The 20762-nt window shown below is 50.2% G+C and overlaps 1 protein-coding gene across 10 annotated transcripts in view; it reads right to left on the bottom strand.

The window, feature by feature from the left end:
- SHANK3 (SH3 and multiple ankyrin repeat domains 3) overlaps window positions 1-20762 on the bottom strand; it is a 772487-nt gene that overhangs the window by 65079 nt on the left and 686646 nt on the right. For all 10 annotated transcript variants that reach the window (XM_073329053.1, XM_073329054.1, XM_073329055.1 and 7 more), the window contains one exon: window positions 6854-6978. In XM_073329053.1, coding sequence (XP_073185154.1) covers window positions 6854-6978 — 125 coding nt within the window. The remainder of the gene's footprint in view (window positions 1-6853; window positions 6979-20762) is intronic.

Below are 20762 nucleotides of genomic sequence, written 5' to 3' on the forward strand. Positions count from 1 at the left end.
GTGTCCTTAAACCAGTCGCAGTCCCTGGAGGGGAGGCGAATCTGCACTGGAGGAGCCGCCTCCTGCACCCTCTTCCCCCCGCTGTGTCAGGAAGGGGGAAGGGCATGTCAGCCATGTGGTGGAGCTGACCCCCACAGTGTGACATCTTCTGCCAGCTAAAGGCCAGGGGAGGTACTAGGGCTGCAAGGAGGCAGCTGGGGCTAGAAAGGCAGCAGGTCCAACCCCCTTGCCAGTGATGAGTGGCCATCACAGACTGCAGTTTGCCCCTGAGAGAAGGGGCTAGATGACGACTGGCAGTAACCATTGAGGCAAGGTGGATATAGGGGGGTTGGGGTTCCCCTGAAGAGGTGAGACCCAGAGTGTGGGGACACTGCTGGGGAGGGCAGTACCCGAAGGTAAGGGGCACTGTGGTCTGGGAGGGATGTGGGGCCTGAACTGGAGGAGATAAAGGGACTGCAGAGGGGCAGGTAAGGGCAGAGGAGAAACTGGCCAGAGGAGGGCACTCCTGAGCTGAAGCTAATTCCCAGACTGACCAGCTGGAGGCGCCATGCCAGTGAGTTGGCGGCTTGCTACAGAAGGCCAAAAAAGAATTTGAAGAACAGCTAGCCAAAGACTCAGAAAGTAATAGCAAATTTTTTTTTGAAGTACATCAGAAGCAGGAAGCCTGCTAAACAAGCAGTGGGGCCCCTGGACGATCGAGATGCTAAAGGAGCACTCAAGGCCTTTGCGGAGAAACTAAATGAATTCTTCGCATCGGTCTTCATGGCTGAGGATGTGAGGGAGATTCCCAAACCTGAGCTATGCTTTTTAGGTGACAAATCTGATGAACTGTCCCAGATTGAGGTGTCATTAGAGGAGGTTTTGGAACAAACTGATAAACTAAACAGTAATAAGCCACCAGGACCAGATCATGATACTCACCCAAGAGTTCTGAAGGAACTCAAATGTGAAATTGCAGAACTACTAACTGTGGTCTGTAACCTATCATTTAAATCAGCTTCTGTCTCAAATGACTGGAGGATAGCTAATGTGATGCCAATTTTTAAAAAGGGCTCCAGACATGATCCCAGCAATTACAGGCCAGTAAGCCTGGCTTCAGTTTTGGGCAAACTGGTTGAAACCATAGTAAAGAACAAAATTGTCAGACACAGAGATGAACGTAATTTGTTGGGGAAGAGTCAACATGTTTTTTTGTAACGGGAAATCATGTCTCACCAATCAACTAGAATTCTTTGAGGGGGTCAACAAGCATGTGAACAAGGGGGATCCATTGGATATAGTGTGCTTAGATTTTCAGAAAGCCTTTGACAAGGTCCCTCGCCAAAGGCTCTTAAGCAAAGTAAGCTGTCATGGGAGAAGAGGGAAGGTCCTCTCATGGATTGGTAACTAGTTAAAAGATAGGAAACAAAGGGTAGGAATAAACGCAGTTTTCAGAATGGAGAGACGTAAATAGTGGTGTCCCCCGGGGGTCTGTACTGGGCCCAGACCTATTCAACATATTCATAAATGATCTGGAAAAAGGGGTAAACAGCAAGGTGGCAAAATTTGCAGATACAAAATTGCTCAAGATAGTTAAGTCCCAGGCAGACTGCAAAGCGCTACAAAAGGATTTCACAAAACTGGGTGATGATCTCCAGGACCCAAGAGTCCAAACAGATCTTCTGCCACGCTGGAAAAAGTTGGGTTAAGCATTCCCCAAAAGGTGAGATAGATGGAGAAGGCAGATCTAACTTCAGAGCTGTTTCTGTGTTGTCTAGTATATGTAGGCTTGGAAAAATTACATTTATATTGGTGTATGTTGGCTAACATCAATTTCACTGTGTAGGCAGAAGCCAACAAAAAAATATTTCCACCAATAACAACAGAAATTTACAGGTAGGCAAAGTAAGAAAAATGCTACTTCAGAAATTATTGGAGTCAAAACCCAGTGATTTTGAATTAGGCTTGTTGTACATGGACTAGCAAATGAACTGTAAAACCAGTTAGGATTTGAGGATTTAAGGACATTTACTTTGTATATTTGGACATGTGATGTTTAACAGTTTATAAAGCTCTAACTTCTTGAATCTCAACTTTTACTGTCATTAAATAATTGTCTGACCTCCCCATAATTTTTCGCAAGTGTGGAAAAAAATGCTTAAAATAAACATTGACATTATCTTTCAAAATGATATAAAAATAGAAAGTGAATTCTGCCAAGCCTAAATATGTCCTCAGTCCTAGACACAGCGCCTCCTGCGGCGGAGGCTTCAGAGATGCAGAGGGGAGGCTCCCTAATGCCCCTGCAAGGTTTGTCTAGCTTTCCTGATGCCTGGCTCTGGATTGTATTGTCCCTGAGAACAGCTGGAACTGGAGGCTGACAGCCCTCTGACGGCAGGCTGGCTCCAGTCCGAATGCCTGCCTCCTGCCTTGAGGGCCCTTCAATTTTTAAAAACCTCATCAGCCTTGAAATGGAAAAGTCACAGCTGTGGCCGAAGACCTGCTTTCAGTGTCGGAGACGTGAAAGGACGCCATCAAAGAGTGCTTTGACTCCTTCCAGCCCTTCTTAAAGAGTCCAAGGAACTCCTGCCTATTTCTCTCTAGTATAAATTGGCCCAAGAGGTCATGTCGGACCAAAGGAATTGTCCTACTGGATCAGACCATCTAGCCCAGTAGCCTGTCTCCGACGAGCAACACTGTAAAATGCTTCCAAGGAAGGTTAAGAAACCCATTAATAGACTATTATGGGATAACCTGTCCAGTGGGGAAGTTTCTGATTCACTCCGCTCACTGGTTCTTCCTCCTTCTCTTCTAACCTGCAGAAACCACATTTCCCACTACCACATTGCAGGGGATACGCGAGCAGGAGATGGGATGCCGCCACAAGTTTCTTTCCCTTTTTAAGAGGTGGTGACTTCGGCTTGGATGGACACCTCTTTCATGGTGTTACTGAAGTGGGAGGCCCAGGTGGCCCACCAAGGGTAGAGTACCCAAAATGAGGAATTTGCCCGGGATAAGGCTTCTGTTCAAGAACAGTCCAAGGACGTAAATAAAGCTCAGACGGAGTCCCTGGTCCTCTGTCTGGCTCTCTATGAGCAGCAGGAACTGAACTGGGTGTAACTAGCTTTTCTCAGATCTAAGAACTCCAATGAACCAAACTTGGGCACAGTCAAAATAACAGATCCCATAGATGTGATGCTGGCACCAGTCTGACCTAGAACAGAGACTCATATGGCACCAAAGGTGCGAAGGTTTCAAGGCAAGTGCTGTAACCAACCACACAGATCCAATATTATTGTAGGGCAGGTCTCCGGCCTGTGTTACGCAGGGGGTCAGACTAGATGATCACCGTGGTCCCTGCTGGCCTTGGACTCGAGGAAACAGGGAGTAGTTCAGGCTCAACACGGATCATGAAACTTGGACTCATAGCGGCTTGGCAGCTCCTTTTCTAAAACTCCCCAGTTCGCTGTCTTGTGTATCCATCCGATTATCCCCCCAGCACCTTGTGTCGGCCTGTGTGTTAACACAACACCCAGCGCCCTGGGGTTCTGATCATCACTGGGGGCTCTGGGACTGAATGTCATATGAATACTAAATAATAATGTAAAATGTTAACAAAGCTTTTGTATGCTTCCCATACTAGGTAACTCAACATCCCTGACTCAAGGGCTGGGCTCCCCAGACAGGATGTCTTGCTAGGCCCCAGCTCCAAACATGGACACACAAGCCCTGTCAGTGTCAGCCCCTGGTCAGAGGGGTTTTTTTTTAACTGATCGGTGTGGCTGGATTCTGAGCGTCTGTTTACACACCAGCATAGAGGGTAATAAGATTTTCTTCATTCTAATACTTAACTATCTATACAGCAGAATTAGGAAATAATACCACAGACGTTCAAGTTTGGTTCGTTTGTTTTTTAAACAAAATCAGGAAATTCCACATACAAAAATGTCGTGAAGGCAGATAGAAGGCAGAGCACAGCTATCTACTGATTGTCTCTGACCTTCTGCAGAAACTGCTGGAGCCTCCGGCGCGACGCTGGAGGAGTGCAACGCTCTGCATCAGCTCAATGCGATACCTGGCTGGAAGCCCCAGTACTTGTGATATTTCAAACTGTTCCAGTAAATGTCCTGTGGTGACCAATCCTGCACTGGCCTCCAGGAGAGGGGCTGGGTGCCATCCAGTGGACCATTTCTATTTCTAACCTCAATTATTATTGTGATTCCTGGTCAGTGGCAGGGGACATTGTGACACCCTGGCACCCCCATATTCACCACTGTCATATAATTAGGCTGTTTTGTACAAAGTATGCCTTGTGAGGTATCCTTCTAGAAGTCTTGATCTGTTGAACGTTAATATCCTGGTGGATTGTATGTGCTGTCATTGTATGTGACGTTATGAAGTTTTGCTGTGTGTGTGTTACTGAAAGATGTTGTGAAGCTAGAAATGCCCTGTCAGAAATATAAAGGGAAGGGTAACCACCCTTCTGTATACAGGGCTATAAAACCCCTCCTGGCCAGAGGCAAAATCCTTTCACCTGTAAAGGGTTAAGAAGCTAAGGTAACCCTGCTGGCACCAGACCCAAAATGGCCAATGAGGGGACAAGATTCTTTCAAATCTGGAGGGGGGGAACAAAGGGTTTGGTCTGTCTGTGTGATGCTTTTGCCGGGAACAGATCAGGAAAGCAGCCTCAGAACTCCTGTTAAGTTAGTAAGTAATCCAGCTAGAAATGCATTCGATTTCCTTTTGTTTAATGGCTGGTAAAATACGCTTTGCTGGATGGAATGTATATTCCTGTTTTTTGTGTCTTTTTGTAACTTAAGGTTTTGCCTAGAGGGGTTCTCTATGTTTTGAATCTGATTACCCTGTAAGGTATTTACCATTCTGATTTTACAGAGGTGATTCTTTTACCTTTTCTTTAATTAAAATTCTTCTTTTAAGAACCTGATTGATTTTTCATTGTTCTTAAGATCCAAGGGTTTGGGTCTGTGTTCACCTGTACAAATTGGTGAGGAGTCTTATCAAGCCCTCCCCAGGAAAGTGGGTGTAGGGCTTGGAGGGATATTTTGGGGTAAGACGTCTCCAAGTGGGCTCTTTCCCTGTTCTTTGTTTAAACGCTTGGTGGTGGCAGCATACGGTTCAAGGACAAGGCAAAGTTTGTACCTTGGGGAAGTTTTTAACCTAAGCTGGTAAGAATAAGCTTAGGGGGTCTTTCACCTGGGTCCCCACATCTGTACCCTAGAGTTCAGAGTGGGGAAGGAACCTTGACATGCCCACAACTAGCCTTTCACATATAACAATGAAGAAGCTAGACAGTGCTAATGGCCCATCAACAAAAAAAATGGCCATGGAAAAGACTTGTCCTCACCAGGGAATGCTTCAGACAGCCTATGGATAATGGCTGCCATAACTCATCAAGCATGCCAGGGCATGTGACTAGACCACATGATACTGAACTCCATTTTGGTGCCTGTATTTTTCCACAAACTGGGCTGGGAACTTGGCTTGGAACAAAGGGGTTCCCGCCATATAGAAGAAACTATAAAAGGGGGAAGTGACGTCACCAAGAGGCGTCACTCCCTCTGCAACTCAACACCTGGAAACACCTTAGAACTGGGGGAAGTGCTGGTCCCAGGCTGGAAGAGAGGATTCCTTCCTGTGTACAGAACATCTACAAATTGCTTGTACTAGCTAACAGACTGAGACACTGTTTGATTCAAATCCTATCTAGTATATTAGGCTTAGATTGCATTTTTTGTTTATTTGCTGGGTAATCTGCTTAGATCTGTTTGCTATCACTTATAATCACTTAAAATCTATCTTTCTGTAATTAATAAACCTGTTTTATGTTTTATCTTAACCAGTATGTTTTTGAGTGAAGTGTTAGGGTATCTTAGCTCTGTTAACAAAGGCTGGTGCATATCTTCCCCACATGGAGAGGGAAGCGGACTAATTAATGAGCTTGCACCGTACAGACCCCTGACCGGCGCAAGATGGAATAATTCTGGGTCTATACTCCAGTAGGGGTGCAAGGCTGGGGAGCTGGGAAATTGGCTGGTGCCTCCCCTGTTGGTCCATGAGTGGCTTAGGTAAAGCACTCAGGTAACTCAGCTGGGGGTGTGGTGTGAAAGTGTGAGAGGCCAACCCAGCTGAACAGTTAGGGGGCAGAGCGGTTCCAGTAGCTTCCAGGCTTCACCCCAGGGCACATCCCATCACAGCCAAGTCAGCCTGTTTCCTGACTGGTGGAATGAGAAGCACATAGTTGCTTGCATGTCTTCCCTGGCTGCACTGTCACGTTTGGAGAAGCTGGAGGGTTCACTGGAGGAGCCGAGACAGGAGGCAGATTCAGAGATTTAAGTCATGAGTAAGGGTAAGATTATGTCATGGAGCTCACGGATTCCATGACATACAGAGACCTTTGTGACATTTTCCAGCCCCAGGGTGGTGGGCCAGAGTGGTCAGCTGGCAGGGGCCCTGGAGCTCTGAGCCGCTGTGGGCAGCAGGGGGCCCCCACAGCTCCGAGCAACCGTGAGCAGTAGGTGCTGGACCCCCTCCTTTGTGCAGTAGTGCTCAGGCTCTCATCTCCTCCTCTCAGGCTCCAGCCCTCCCCTACCACGTCAGCCCCCTTTTGTCACGGTTATTTTTAGTAAAAGTCAGGGACAGGTCATGGGCTTCCTTGAATTTTTGTTTATAGCCCATGACCTGTCCCTGACTTTTACTAAAAATAACCGTGACAGAATCTTTACCTTAGCAATGAGCACACCTAGCTCTGAAAGCACCTTACAAATGAAGGGCTCTTTTGTTTAGCTGTGTGCCCTGGGGCAGCACAGAAACATGCTGGCCAGCATTTCCTCTCTCCTCAGCCTCTGGGGCTTACCTCAATCAGAAAGTCTCCTGTGCGAAGTCCTGCTTTCCAGGCCACACCTTCCACATCCACTGACTCCAGGTACTGGAGCGCTGGGAAGGCTGGCGTCGGGGTGAACTCCTCAATTGGAGTCTCGGCTGAAAGAGAAAGAGCGAGCCCCATTTAGCAGTACGCAGCAGGGAGGCAACAGAACATTCAGTGACTTCTAGAAAAAAGCTCTCCAGGAGCTTAGCTGGCTCAGAGACCAAGCAGAGGTGTCTCTACTGAGCACCTGACCCGCTTCTCTTGCAGAATGGTGATTTAATGCTTATTTATGTACAGTCATTTCCGTGATGTTCATCATCATAGAACCTGCTAATGGCCCCACAGAGCCACATTTACCTCACACAGAGAGAGTCACATTCATCCTCCACAAGATGCCCCACAGCCATTCACCCCAGTCCCTCCTCCCAGAGCCACGTGCAAAACCAAGAAATACCTACAGAAAGAGGGTCACATGCTTACTTAGACTTTAACCACATGGCTGGCTAGGAATTATGTCCCCCAATATACATGAAATTTCCTTCCCACAAACCAACCAAAATCACCTTCCAGCCTCCACCCCCTGCTCCCTTACATCCCACCCTCCACCGACCCCATCCGACTTCGCTGTCCAGCCACGGTGAGTCATTTTGCCTAGGAGGTACTGGGAACCATCACTCGGGGGGAGAGAGGGGGAGGAGATATGGATTTCTCCCTTGTGTGGAACAGTGTGGGGAGAAGGTGAGGGTATGCTGTCTGACCCCCATAAAGAAGACCGCTGCAGGTATCCAGGAACAGAGAAAAAAATACCACCTCCAGGAATGCCATAGGGCAGCAGTTCTCGAACTATGGGTCAGGACCCGAAAATGGGCCACAACTCCGCTTTAATGGGGTCACCAGGGCTGGCGTTAGATTTGCCGGTGCTAAAGCCCGAGCCCCACCGCCCAGGGCCAAAGCAGAACCCCCACCACCTGGGGCTGACACCCGAAGGCTTCAGTCCTAGGGAGTGGAGCTCAGGTTACAGGCCACCTGCCTGGGGCTGAATCCCTTGGGCTTTGCCTCCGCCCAGGGTGGCAGGTCTCGGGAGGCCTCAGGCTTCAGTCTCCCCTCCTGGGGTCGTGTAATAATTTTTGTTGTCAGAAGGGGGTCGCGGTGCAATGAAGTTTGAGAACCCCTGCCATAGGCTTTAAAGGCAGCAAAGGCCTTGGCTGGGCTGCTGCTGCCCGCCTCACTGGGATCTAGGTCCCTGATGGAGAAACAGGGACTTGCCTCAGCTGGATCACTCCTCCTAGGCTCTGGCTGCTGCTGGTGCAGTCTATGGCTGCCAGGGGCTACCCCTGACTCTGTGGGAATTTCTTTCTCCCTCAGCTCATGTGGCTGGGGCAAGACTGGCACATAGGAACATTGGACATAGGGCTGGAAGGGACCTTCTGGGTCATCGAGTCCCATCCCTGCTGTCACAGGCAGCCCATCATACCATCCCATTCATAAACCTGCCTTAAAAATAGCTAGGCCTTTTGCCCCCCGCCCACTTCCAATGGGAGGCTGTTCCAGAGCCTCCTTCTGATAATGGTTAGAAGCCTTCTGGTTTTCAGCCTGAATTTATTCATGGCCAGTTTATCCCCACTTGTTCTTGTGCCAACATTGTCCTTTACTATGAACAGCCCTTCCCCCTCCGTGGTGTTTGCCCCCTGATGCATAGAGAGTGTCTGCATCTCTCCCCAGCCTTTGTTTTGGTCGGCCAAGCAAGCCGAGCTCTTTCAGGGTACGTCGACACTCTGAGCTTGGGGTATGCTCACGCAGACATACTCGTCTCTGCACTCATGAAAAGCAGTAGCGTGGCTGTGAAAGCGGGGGCAGTGCCGAGCGGTGGCATGGATTAGCCATGCCGAGTAGGTACCCCTGGGTTCAGGCAGGTTTGATGGCTAGCTCACACCCTCGCTAACCACTGGCCAGACTACCGTGGCTACACTACTGCTTGTCGGCTGCTAGTTTAATGAGAGGTAGTGCGAGGATGTGTGTGCAAGCTGGAATCGCACCCCCAGCTCCGTGCAGACCCACAGACGTAGCCTCTGTCTCCTCTGGAATGTTCCTGCTGGGGCCTTTTGCCATTGTGGGGAGGGGATGTAAGTGCTTTGATCTAACAAGTTCTGGGCTTAACACAGGGTACCTGGGTTAAATTGAATGGCCTGTGATATACAGGAGGCCAGACCAGTGGTTTGAATGGTCCCTTCTGGCTTGTGATACAAGTAGATTTTAACTCTTACTGGTACAGTACCCCACCCCCGACTCTCCCGCCCACCCTCCCAAAATGTTCCTTGACTAGGACCCTGCGCGGACACAAATTTATATCTGTGGATGCAGATATCCGCGGATAGAGAATGGTATCTGCTGAACCGCAGGGCTCTCCCAGGAACTGCAGTGGTGGAAGGAGCAGAATGTGGGGCCGCCGCTCCCAGGAGCCAGTGCCCCTCGCCAGCAGCTCCTCTGGCGCGGCTGTACAGACCCCCAGCCCTTCCACGCAGCTGCATCTGCTGTCTGGGGTCTGTACCCCGCCCCCAGCCTTGTCCTCCGGTGGGGCTGTACAGACCCCAGACATAACTCTCGTGATACCGACTTAAGCATGTAGTGCAGAGCAGGGCTCAGATCCAGGTTGATATACTCTGTGTAGACACGGGCTGCCCCTTCATTCTGCCAGTGAAGGACATGAGCAGCTGAGGGACACTCTACACAGGTTAGACCTGTCCAAGTAGAAGACTAATGCCTTGTGGGCATCCAAAATACAGGGCTCTCTTCATCCTCATGACAGTGAAGCTTTAGAGAAAAGTCTGGCAAGTAGACAGACTGATTAAGGAGGGTATCCAAAACCTCCATTGCCAGGCACACAAGGCGAGGCCCTAAATAAACCCTGCCCTTAAAGACACCTGTACCCTCGAGGTCTGCAACTAAAGCTCAGAGCTCTCCCAGCCTCTTACTAGCGACTGGGCATACTACTTTCAGTGAGAGATGCAATAATAAACAAGTAGCCATAGGCTCAAAAAGAGGACCTATTGACACTGACAAAACCAAATTTAAGTCCCAAAGGGGTGTGGGATCCCTCATAAGTGGAAAGTCCTTTTCCCTTTAGGGGAAGTAAATACTCCAGTATAAGTGAAGGAGAAGTCTGCATAAGAGGTGTATCCCACGACTAGGACCACACAGAGAAACATCTTCACATCATCATGTAAATATATCTAATGGATGGTTTCCTAAGAGAATGTCCAGACACTCTAGGAAACACCCAGTCTCTTGAGCTGACAATCACTGAGCATCCCAACTGCGAGATGAGGGCTGGCCGTAGTTCTGTGAAATTATATCAGTGACTTGAGGCAGTGTTATAGAGTCCTTGAGGGAGCATCTCAGGAGGTCCACGGACCAACGCTGATGTGACTAGGCTGGTGCTGTCAGAATCAGAATGGCATAATTCTGTTTGAGCTGGCATAAAACCACTGGATTCAAGGGACTGGGAGGAAAGGCATTCAGCAGCTTGTCCTTCCACAGGAGAAGGAATGTGTGTGAGGTAGACCCTGGGATGTAATCTGACCTGGAACAGAGCAGGGGACACTTCCTCTTCAATTACACGAGCGAGATCTGGGGCCTGGAAGATAGATTTGACTGCATCCATCTTGAGGGACCCTTTGTGATTCCTGCTGCATGTTCTGCTGAGCTGATCTGCCAGACAGTTCTGAACACCTGGGAGGTGTGAGGCTTTGAGGGTCATGGTATTTCAGAAGCAAAAATCCCAGAGTTCTATACTTTCCTGGCAAAGGTGATCTGACTTGTCACCTCCCTGTCTATTCAGGCAGAACATAGCAGCAGTGTTGTCTGTGAGGACTTGCACAGTACAGCCTTTGATGTGTGGATCCACTTGACCCACCAGATGAATCCCTCTTGAACATTTATGTGGACAGAGAGTTTTTGATCTGTCCAAGTCTGAAGGTCTGCCCAGATGAGCTCCCTGGCCTAGGGACAAAGCATCCGTAAGCAGAGTCATGTAGGGCAGAGTCAGGGAAAATTAGACCTCTTTGCATATGCTGGCAGGTCCATCCACCAATCTAGGGATGAAAAGACACTTGCAGCAAGTGCATCAGCATGTCCAGTAGGTGACGAGATGGACAGTAAGCAAACTCCAACCACCCTGCCTCTGAGGTGAAGTCTGGCATGTCATGCAAGCTGCCACGGGTCCTAGAAGTCTCAGGCAATTCCTTACCGTTGTACAAGGATGGGCCTTGAGACTTTTGCATAGGTCCAATGTTGCCTGAAATCTGCCTGGGAGCAAGTATGCCTTCCCTGAACTGGAGTCGAGAACTGCGCCTGTAAAATCAATTCTCTGCACAGGAAGCAGTACTGACTTGCCCTTGTTGATCAACTGGCCCGAGGCATGAAAGAGGGATTGGACTGTCTTGATGGAGACCTACACCTGGTACGTGGATTGTCCTTGTATCAACTAATCATCCAGGTACAGAAATACTTGGATGCCAGCCCTCTGAGAGATAGCACCACCTTGCCATACACTTTGTGAAGACTCGAGAGGCTGAGGACAGACCCAACATGACTGTGAACTGGACATCTACCATGAGAAACCTTAAAATTGAGGGCAGCATACCAATCGTCAGGATCTAGGGACAGGATAACACAGGCCGGATAATCATGCCAAACTTTCTGTTTGTTAAGTATTTGTCCAGGTTTCACAGATTGAGAATAGGTTTGAGGCCTCCCTTGGACTTTGGAATGGAAAAATACCAGGAACTAAATCCCTTCCCCCAGTGCTGAGGAGATATCTGTCCTGTAATCTCTGACTGCAAAGAGACTGCACTTCTGGAATGAGAGCAAGCCCATGAGATTAGTCCCTGAAAAGGGACAGGGAAGTGGGAGGCATGGGGGAAACAGTGACAAGCTGCAGGATAGAACCCAAATCCAATCATCAGTTGTACTAGGGCTCCAAGCACCTAGCAAGCGGGACAACCTGCTGCCAGAGCGGGGAGAGAGTGTCCTATCCGTGGGAGTGGCGTGCAGCTTCGGATGAAAGACAGGGAGCTGGATAGACTGTTCGAGGTGGAATTCGGAGACTACCTTTGGGAGAATCGTAGGGTGAAGGTGCATGGAGAATTTGTCCTTACGGAAGATGGTATGCAGGGAGTCAGCCATCATGCCTACCAATTCACTGACCTGCCGAGCAGAAGTGATGGCTACGAGGAACAGGACCTTCATGGATAGGTGTGAAAGGAAGTATGTGGCCAGTGGTTTGAAGGGGGGCCTGGTGAGGGCAGATAGCACAAGATTACGGTCCCAGGGAGGAGGAGGGAGGGAGGCATAGGGGTAAGGACAGGCAGAAAGCAGTTCATCTGGCCCTTTAGAAAGCGGGTAGTGGCCGGGTGGGTAAACAGCGACCCTCTGTTCAGTGGGGGGAGGAAGGCACGGAGTGTCGCAAGGTGAACACGTATTAAGCTATGTGCAAGGCCCGAGTGCTCAAGCTCCAGGAGGTGCTCTTGGATGACAGGCACGGAGATGTCCTTGTGAGGAAGGTGGTGGCGTTGCACCAAAGAGGTGAAGCACTTCCCTTTGCAGCATACCACGCCCATGTGGAGTCTTGTCGGCTGTGTGTCAGTATATGGCGGACGGGTGATAAACAGGCATTGTTAACCTGTGAGCCCCATCCAAAAACCAGGCCATCTGCTGGAGTGGGCCTGGGTTGGGGTGTCGAACCTTGCTGTGTTTCTAGGAGAGGAGATCCAGCAGGGTGGGGAGGCTTATCGGTGGACAGGTGGACAGTCTGAGTAGACTGGGAAACCAGAACTGTCGGGGACAGCATGGGGCTATCAAGATGATTATGGCCCGGTCCCAGCGGATCTTGCGCAGGACTTGGGGGGGAGGAGGGAACCAGGGCCGGGGGAAAGGCGTATCTGAGGCCCTCGTGACATGGAAGGAGGAGGGTGTTGCCCTTGGAATCTCGACCCCTGGCTCCCCGGATGCAGTACAGAGGGAATTTGCAATTCTCATGAGTAGCGAAGAGGTCCCAACCAGGGGTGCCCCAGGCACGGCAGATGGAGCTGAGCGTGGGGTTGTGGAGTTCCCACTCGTGGTTGAGGTACCAGGTCCGGCCGAGTGTGTCCGCCAGGGAGTTCTGCGCCCCTGGGAGGCACGCGGGGCAGGATGGTGCGGTGCAGGCACTGGTTCCAGAGGCAGATGGCCTCCATGCAGAGTGATCAGGACCTGGTGCCGCCTTGTCTGTTTATGTACGCCACTGCAGTGGTGTTGTCTGAGTACCTGGACATGTTGATTGTGGAGAGAGGTAGGAACGCATGGCAAGCCAGGCAGATCACCCGTAGCTCCAAAAGGTTGATGTACATGTGCCCTTCCCGGGGAGTCCATGTCCCTTGTTCGGCATGGACATTTGTGTGTGCGCCCCACCCTGCTAGGGAGGCGTCCATGGTAAGGGTGACCCTAGGGACGGGAGGGGCGAACGGGGTGCTGTGGAGCACCTTGGAGGGATCAGTTCACCAAGCGAGGGAGGCGCGGACCCAACTTGGGCATTCAAGGGTGAATCCAGGTGGGTGAGGTGGGGTCGGCAGACCGAGAGGAGCCATAGCTGTAGACAGTGCATGTGGAGGTGAACCTGCGGGGTCACGTGGGTGCAGGCTGCCGTGTGGCTTAGGAGGCAGAGACAGCGGCACACCATCATGTGCGGGTTGCAGCGCAGGGTTGTCCTGAGAGCTGTAAGGACGGTGAAACGGTCTGCTGGGAGGAAGACTTGCGCTGACTTACTGACTCCAGGCGCGCCCCAATGAAATGGATCATCTACACTGGGAGCAGCATGGGCTTCTCCTTGTTGACACAGATGTCCAGTGAGGTGAGGGGCAAGCGGAGCATGGTGACACCCAGTGCCCCAGCCGGTGAAGGTGGGCTGCAATGACCGCAAAGACCTGGGTGAAGACCCTGGGGACCGTGGCGATGCCGAAGGGAAGGATTTGGAACTGACAGTGGTTGTTGCCTATGCTGAAGCAGAGGAATTTGCGATGTACTGGGTGGATATTGTTAGGATATAGATATTCAGGTCTGTCTGTAAAGGACTATACTTTAAGAATTTAGGTGTATTCTTACCACTTAGCTAGTTACAGAGGTATAAAAGAAAGAATCAAAATCACTGTCTGACTGTATAGGGCCTTTTTTCACTGTGACAGTCTGAGGCCCTGTGCTTAGACTAAGGCCTTTGGCTAAGCAGCAGAGGCAGCCCTAAGCTGGGAAGCCAACGGGTCACATCCTCACATTCCAGACTAGTCACACTGAAATAAGGTGCCATTGGGCTGTTAAGAATACAATCCTGTCTTGATAATGCCTATCACCTCCAGAGAAAGAGAAGAGCCTAGAAGATGTAAAAGGAAACTTAGTTTGATAGCATCCTGTCTGGCAAGAACTCACTTATCAATAGCTGGGGTATGGGGGTATGAAATCCTCATTTCTTTGTTGTTCTATCACTGTAGTCCCCATTTACCTATTGTTTGTCTGTATAATCTCTGTCTGGTTCTGTGATTGTTTCTGTCTGCTGTATAATTAATTTTTCTGGGTGTAAACCAATTAAGGTGGTGGGATATAATTGGTTAAATAATCATGTTACAATATGTTAGGATTGGTTATAGTCTGCAATCAATCAGGAGGTATATATAGTCTGCAGTCAATCAAGAAGTAAGGGGGGGAATGGGAACAGGGAATGCGGGTGGCGGAATTGGAATTATGTTTTGCTAAAGGGGGGGGAATAGGAACAGGGACACAGGCAAGGCTCTGTGGTGTCAGAGCTGGGAAGGGGGACACTAAGGAAGGAAACTGGAATCATGCTTGCTGGAAGTTCACCCCAATAAACATCGAATTGTTTGCACTTTCGGACTTTGGGTATTGTTACTCTCTGTTCATGCAAGAAGGACCAGGGAAGTAAGTGGGTGAAGGAATAAGCCCTCCAACAGATATCGACATGGAAGTACTCGTCTTTCATGTTGAGGGCTGCGAATCATACCCCTTGAGGGAGAGAATGATGGATGCGACCGGTCACCGTAAGAACTTGGTCTTCCTGAAGAAAGTGTTGAGTAAGCAGAGATTGATGATAGGGCAGAGGTCCTCACCCTTCTTTGGAATGAGGAAGTACAGGGAGTTGAAGCCCTTGTTGATGAAGGGGACAGGCATGGGCTCCATCACACCCTTTGTTAGGAGGGCGTCCGCCTCATGTCGTGTGATGGGCGGGCTCCCTGGAGGCATCTGGGGGAGGCCCCGGTGGGAGGGAACGGTGCAGAACTTTATAGAGCAGTCGTGTTGTATGATCTCCAGGAACCAGCGATCCATGGTGATCTTGCCCCAGTGGTGGGCGAACAGGGCAAGACGGCCCCCAAAGGTGATGGGGGGGGGTGCGTAAGCAGTGACACAGGGGCTTTGCAGCTCTCGACCAACGTGCCAAAATTGGGCCTTCAGTTGGTGTTGATGTGCGACAGAGGAGATGGTGGTGGCTGATGGGCACGTGCGCTGAGATCTGAGGCGCTGTCAGGCCGTCTCCTGGTACCAGATGTAGGTTGGTTGGTATGGGGAATAGGGGCTTGGATGGAACCATGGCTTGAGTTGCCGGTGTGATGGGATCCCTAGGGTGCAGCCTGGGACTGTGGGACCATTGTGCCTCATGAACTCTCTCCAGCCTGGGCTGTCTCTCACAATGCCTTGCTAGTGACCAGCTGCAAACCCGTCCAGGTGCGGTGATCACTCAGCACAACCGCATGTGGAGACCCCACACCCAGCTAGATTGAATGAATGCTCCCAGAGCCACTCATGAATCACACAGAGAAAGGCACCCGCCAAATCCCCACAGCTCCCAGCACTGTACCTCAGGAATATACCATCCCGTGCTGCTCAAGATGAGCAATGCAAATTTATGAATTGGTTTCCCACTTCATCAATGAAAAGTGGATGTATACTGGCCTTCGCAGACCTGAGTACATTTGCCACACGCTTCAGGCAAACTCACTGGTAAAGATAAACAGCTAAACACATATATTGACTACATTTTACTGTATTGATAGATTTTAAGTGATATTAAGTGACAGGCAAAAAGTCAGAGTTAGTTACCGAAATAAAATAAAACATAAGCCACACAGTCTAAACTCTCAACCCTGTTAGACGGGGCAACATCTAGATTAAGCAGTTTTTCTCACCCCACTGGATATTGCAGTCCATAGTATACAGATTTTGTCCTTGAAATCTTGATCAGTCCCCTCAGTTGGAGTCTTCAGAGTGTCCTTGTTGCTTGCAGCATAGGTGGGTGAAAGAGAAAGGCCCAGCCTGCTTGGAAAACACAAGTCCAGGCACATCTGGGGGGCATTGCTGAGTCTCCAAGCAAGGTTGAGCAACTCCCCTGGTGTGGCTTCATGCAGGTAAGTCATTGCATTGTAGCTCCCTCGCTGGACAATGGCTGTTGATGGGTTGTTTGACACCCTGCCCGCGTGTTGGTGACTTTCCTTGCTGCTGCCCCTGGGGAGCTAGTATCTGGCTGATTCCCAACTTACAGCATGTTTTAGTGACCACCATACAACACAATTCTCATAACTTCATATGCATTAACGATACACATCTATGGACAGAGAAATGACTTTCAGTAGATCATAACCTTTCCCCGATACCTTAGAAGGCCTGCTTTATATTGCAAGATCACAATCATACATAAATGAGGAATATGGGGGTTAAGGGTGCTCCCCCAAGGTAGAGAATGTCACAGCTGGTGACTGGGGGGCTGGATTGTATGTTCCCACCGATCGGACGGTAGCCCTTGAATCATTCAGGGAGTGGAGAGCCTCATCCGTCTTGGCGAAGAACAATTTGTCCTCATTGAAGGGGATGTCCTGGATGGTAGATTGGATTTCCCTAGGAAAGCATGTGGATTGGAGCCAGACTTTCTGACACCTAACCAAACCCGTGGCCAGGGAGCAGGAGGATGTTTCCACCACATCCACTGCGACCTGTAGGCAGACTCTGGCCATCAGGCGGCCTTCCTCCACCAGAGCCTGGGACCTGTGTTGCTTGTCCTGTGGGAAGTCCTCCAAGAACTCAGCCAGCTTCGCAAAACTGTTGAAATCACACTTAGCCAGCAGAGCCTGATAGTTTGAAATGCGGAATCGCAGGGCTGCGGAGGAGCAGGGTTTGCAGCAGTGCCGGTTCAGGTGCTTCATCACGTTATCTGGCAGGGTGGAGAAGTGGTGCCTCACTCACTGGTAGCCGCATGCACCACCAGCGAGGCCGGGGCCGGGTGGGAGAAAAGAAAGTCAGCTCCCTTAGATGGCACAAAATAGCAGCGTTCTGCCCTCTTAGGTGTCGGGGCACAGGGGGTGCCAGACCTCCAGTGCCGGGTGGAGGATGGCCTCATTGATGGCGAAAGCCAGGTATGCTGGCCCTCAAGGCTGGAGGATGTCCAGCAGTTGATGGGATTGGTCCTGGACCTACTCCAAGGGGATACTCAGACTGAGGGCCACCCTCTGCAGCAGCTCCTGATACTGGAGGTGATCACCAGGAGGTGAGAGGGTTGGGGAGATTATGGTTTCGTCCTGGGAAGAGGACTGATGGTACTGGGCTGCATTCTGGGTTCACCTCTTTGTCTGAGCTGGACGGTTCCAGCAGATGGGCATGGATGGAATGGTGCAAGGCTGGTGGGGGTAGGTACAGGGGGTGGTACGGATCCCACGTGGGCCAGTGTAGCCATGGGGCCGGGTTTGGTGGATACTGTGGGTCCCAGGAATAAGAGTGTCAGTGCAGCTGGACCAGGGGGCAGCCCGTCGGGTGCGGTGGACGCACTCGGGAGTCTGAGCTGCACCTGGACATCAGGGAGAACGATGGCTCCTCCATGGAAAAACCCTCCAAATCTGAAGAGGCCTGTGGCAATGACAGGACTATCGGTGCAGGTGGGCCGGCAGTCGCCAGATGCAGATCCTGACCCAGAAAGAGTGGCGCATCCTCTGGAATCATAGAATCATAGAATCATAGAATATCAGGGTTGGAAGGGACCCCAGAAGGTCATCTAGTCCAACCCCCTGCTCAAAGCAGGACCAATTCCCAGTTAAATCATCCCAGCCAGGGCTTTGTCAAGCCTGACCTTAAAAACCTCTAAGGAAGGAGATTCTACCACCTCCCTAGGTAACGCATTCCAGTGTTTCACCACCCTCTTAGTGAAAAAGTTTTTCCTAATATCCAATCTAAACCTCCCCCACTGCAACTTGAGACCATTACTCCTCGTTCTGTCATCTGCTACCATTGAGAACAGTCTAGAGCCATCCTCTTTGGAACCCCCTTTCAGGTAGTTGAAAGCAGCTATCAAATCCCCCCTCATTCTTCTCTTCTGCAGGCTAAACAATCCCAACTCCCTCAGCCTCTCCTCATAACTCATGTGTTCCAGTCCCCTAATCATTTTTGTTGCCCTTCGCTGGACTCTCTCCAATTTATCCACATCCTTCTTGAAGTGTGGGGCCCAAAACTGGACACAGTACTCCAGATGAGGCCTCACCAATGTCGAATAGTCACCAATGTCGAATAGGAGTAGGTGGCTGTGGAGCCAAGAGGAGCAGAGAAGGCGGCTATGGCAAGTTAAGGTGCACTGTCACGGGTTTAGCCTGTCCAGGTGTCCAGGGCACGTCCTGATGTCCACCAAATTGGAGGCAAGGGATGCACAGAGTGGAGCGTGGGGACTCCTGCCAAGATGGAGGGGTGTGCCTCAGAGGGCTGCTGTATTGCACGGTCAGTGTGGGAGTCAACAGTGCCCAAAAGCGGCAACAATCTACTCTAACTATAGGTCTAACTACTCTAACTATAGGTCCGTACACAACGAAGAAAACAACTAAACTAACGAACTATACACAACGGATTTGAGTGCTCTCGTAGAAGCTACAAGCATGAGGAGAGAAGCTTCCGACTCCGACCGTGCCGTAAGAGGGAACTTGTATCCTCATTTGGAGCATGTGGCAACTTAAGACACATGTGCAGGTCAACGGACACTGCTGCTGAAAACGTCCGGCTCTGGTGCATGGTGTGCATGCGCATCCACTTTTGGAATACAGATAGCAACATCACTCGAAGAAGAACCAGGTAACGAAGGAGCAGGCACAGAGGTGGGTATGAGCGTTGAGAAGCCAGTGAGCTGCTGGTGCTGCTGGCCTCAGAGCCAGCCTGCTGGCCTCTGCACCCGATCAGGTGGCATGGCTAATCAGGCAGCCTGCTGCAGGCCAGCTGTACTGATGAGGCTGCCTGGAGACTAGCTCCGCTGCAGGCCCTGATTTCTGACAGATCCTCATTAAGCATGGCCTGATATTCCTGTTTGGCTTCCACTGGTAGTTTGTCCATGAATTTAGCCATATTATCCCAAATGTAAAAAACATCTCTGGCTAAGACAGCCTGGTGGTTTGCATTCCAAGGTTGAATAAATCTCTCTACCAAAAAGATCAAGCTTTTCTGAGTCTTTGTTTTTGGGGTTACTATTGGAACATCCTTATCTTGTCTTTTCATTGACTGCAGTAACCACCACCAAAGCTCCTGGGGTAGGACTGAACAAAATTGGCTCATGACTCTGGGATGACACATGGTATCTTCTTCTATTTTGTTAGCTGTAGGTGTTAAAGACACAGATGTCTGCCAGAGTATTTTTTTAATGGGCTCCAGATTGCTGGGTCCTGAGGTGTGTAAAGTACCTACTAATTTATGTGGATTCTCCTGCACCGGATCCACCTGGATCCCCAGGGAAGTGGCCACACTCTTTAACAGCTCTTGATAGGTCTTATAATTGTCCAACTAGGAACAATGATGTCACTTTGTCAAATAAAGTGTAGGATTCGTTCAATGGTGACTGTACAGGTTCATCTTGTAAAGTTTGATGCAGTATGTCCTTGTCAGATGGGTTGGGTATTGTCAATATCACCTCTACCACCTGACTGATACCACGGTTGGTAATGAGATCAACACCAGACATTTCTTGCTGTCATGGAGGTGACTTAAGACAGACGAGGCACGGGGCAGGCTGTACAAGATGCTGGAGGTATGACCGCAGAGCTCCAAAAAAGCCAGTGATCAGACATCAGGCCCCACTTAAAAATATCCCATGGCATTCTGTCTGTAGACCTGCTCCTGTGAGAGTGCTGGGCTGAGATCTCAATCTCAGTGAAGAAGGTGGAGGTGAACCTCAGGACTCCCTGTAATAGGATCTAGCAGCATAAGATCCTACCTCCAGTTCCGAGGAGGAGTAGGAGTAGTCTAAGAGCCACATAGGTGCAGTACTGGGGGGAGCAGAGGGAGCTGGAGACTAGGCCTGATACGCAGTGGTGGACACTGGGGAGCACTGGGAGCTTACCCGCCCATGGTACCGTAAATCTGCCTTGGAGATTCACTGAAGATTTCTTAGCTGTTGCCAGTATCAAGAGCCGCAACATTTAAGTCGGTGCTGGGTGAGCCGGTGACACAGATGTAGTGGGTACCGGAGCTCGCATAGAAGAAACAGATAGTGCAGAGACATCCACCTTGTGAAGCAGAAGGAAGTCCAGCACTGAGAGGCAGAGGAGGTTGTTGGCTGCTGCGTATGCCTGCTGTTGTCAGTGCCAAGAATGGTGGGTGGACAGCAACATGCAAGGATCAAGGTTTTGCCACAGCAGGCCCTGGTGATGGACTCTGTTTCAGCAGTACTGAGGTCAGTGCCAGAGTCATTGACTAGACACTACAAGCCAAAGTAGTATCAAGTACTAGGGAGTGCCTAGCCAAGGCCCATGCACTAAACCTTTGTACCCGACTTGCTTCTGGAGGGTTCTGCAGGAGACTGAGGTTTCTTTGATGAAGACTTCTTAGGCTTTGAAGACTGTGC

This window comes from Lepidochelys kempii, chromosome 1 (assembly GCF_965140265.1).
Source record: "Lepidochelys kempii isolate rLepKem1 chromosome 1, rLepKem1.hap2, whole genome shotgun sequence".
In the NCBI taxonomy this organism is placed as follows: domain Eukaryota; kingdom Metazoa; phylum Chordata; order Testudines; family Cheloniidae; genus Lepidochelys; species Lepidochelys kempii.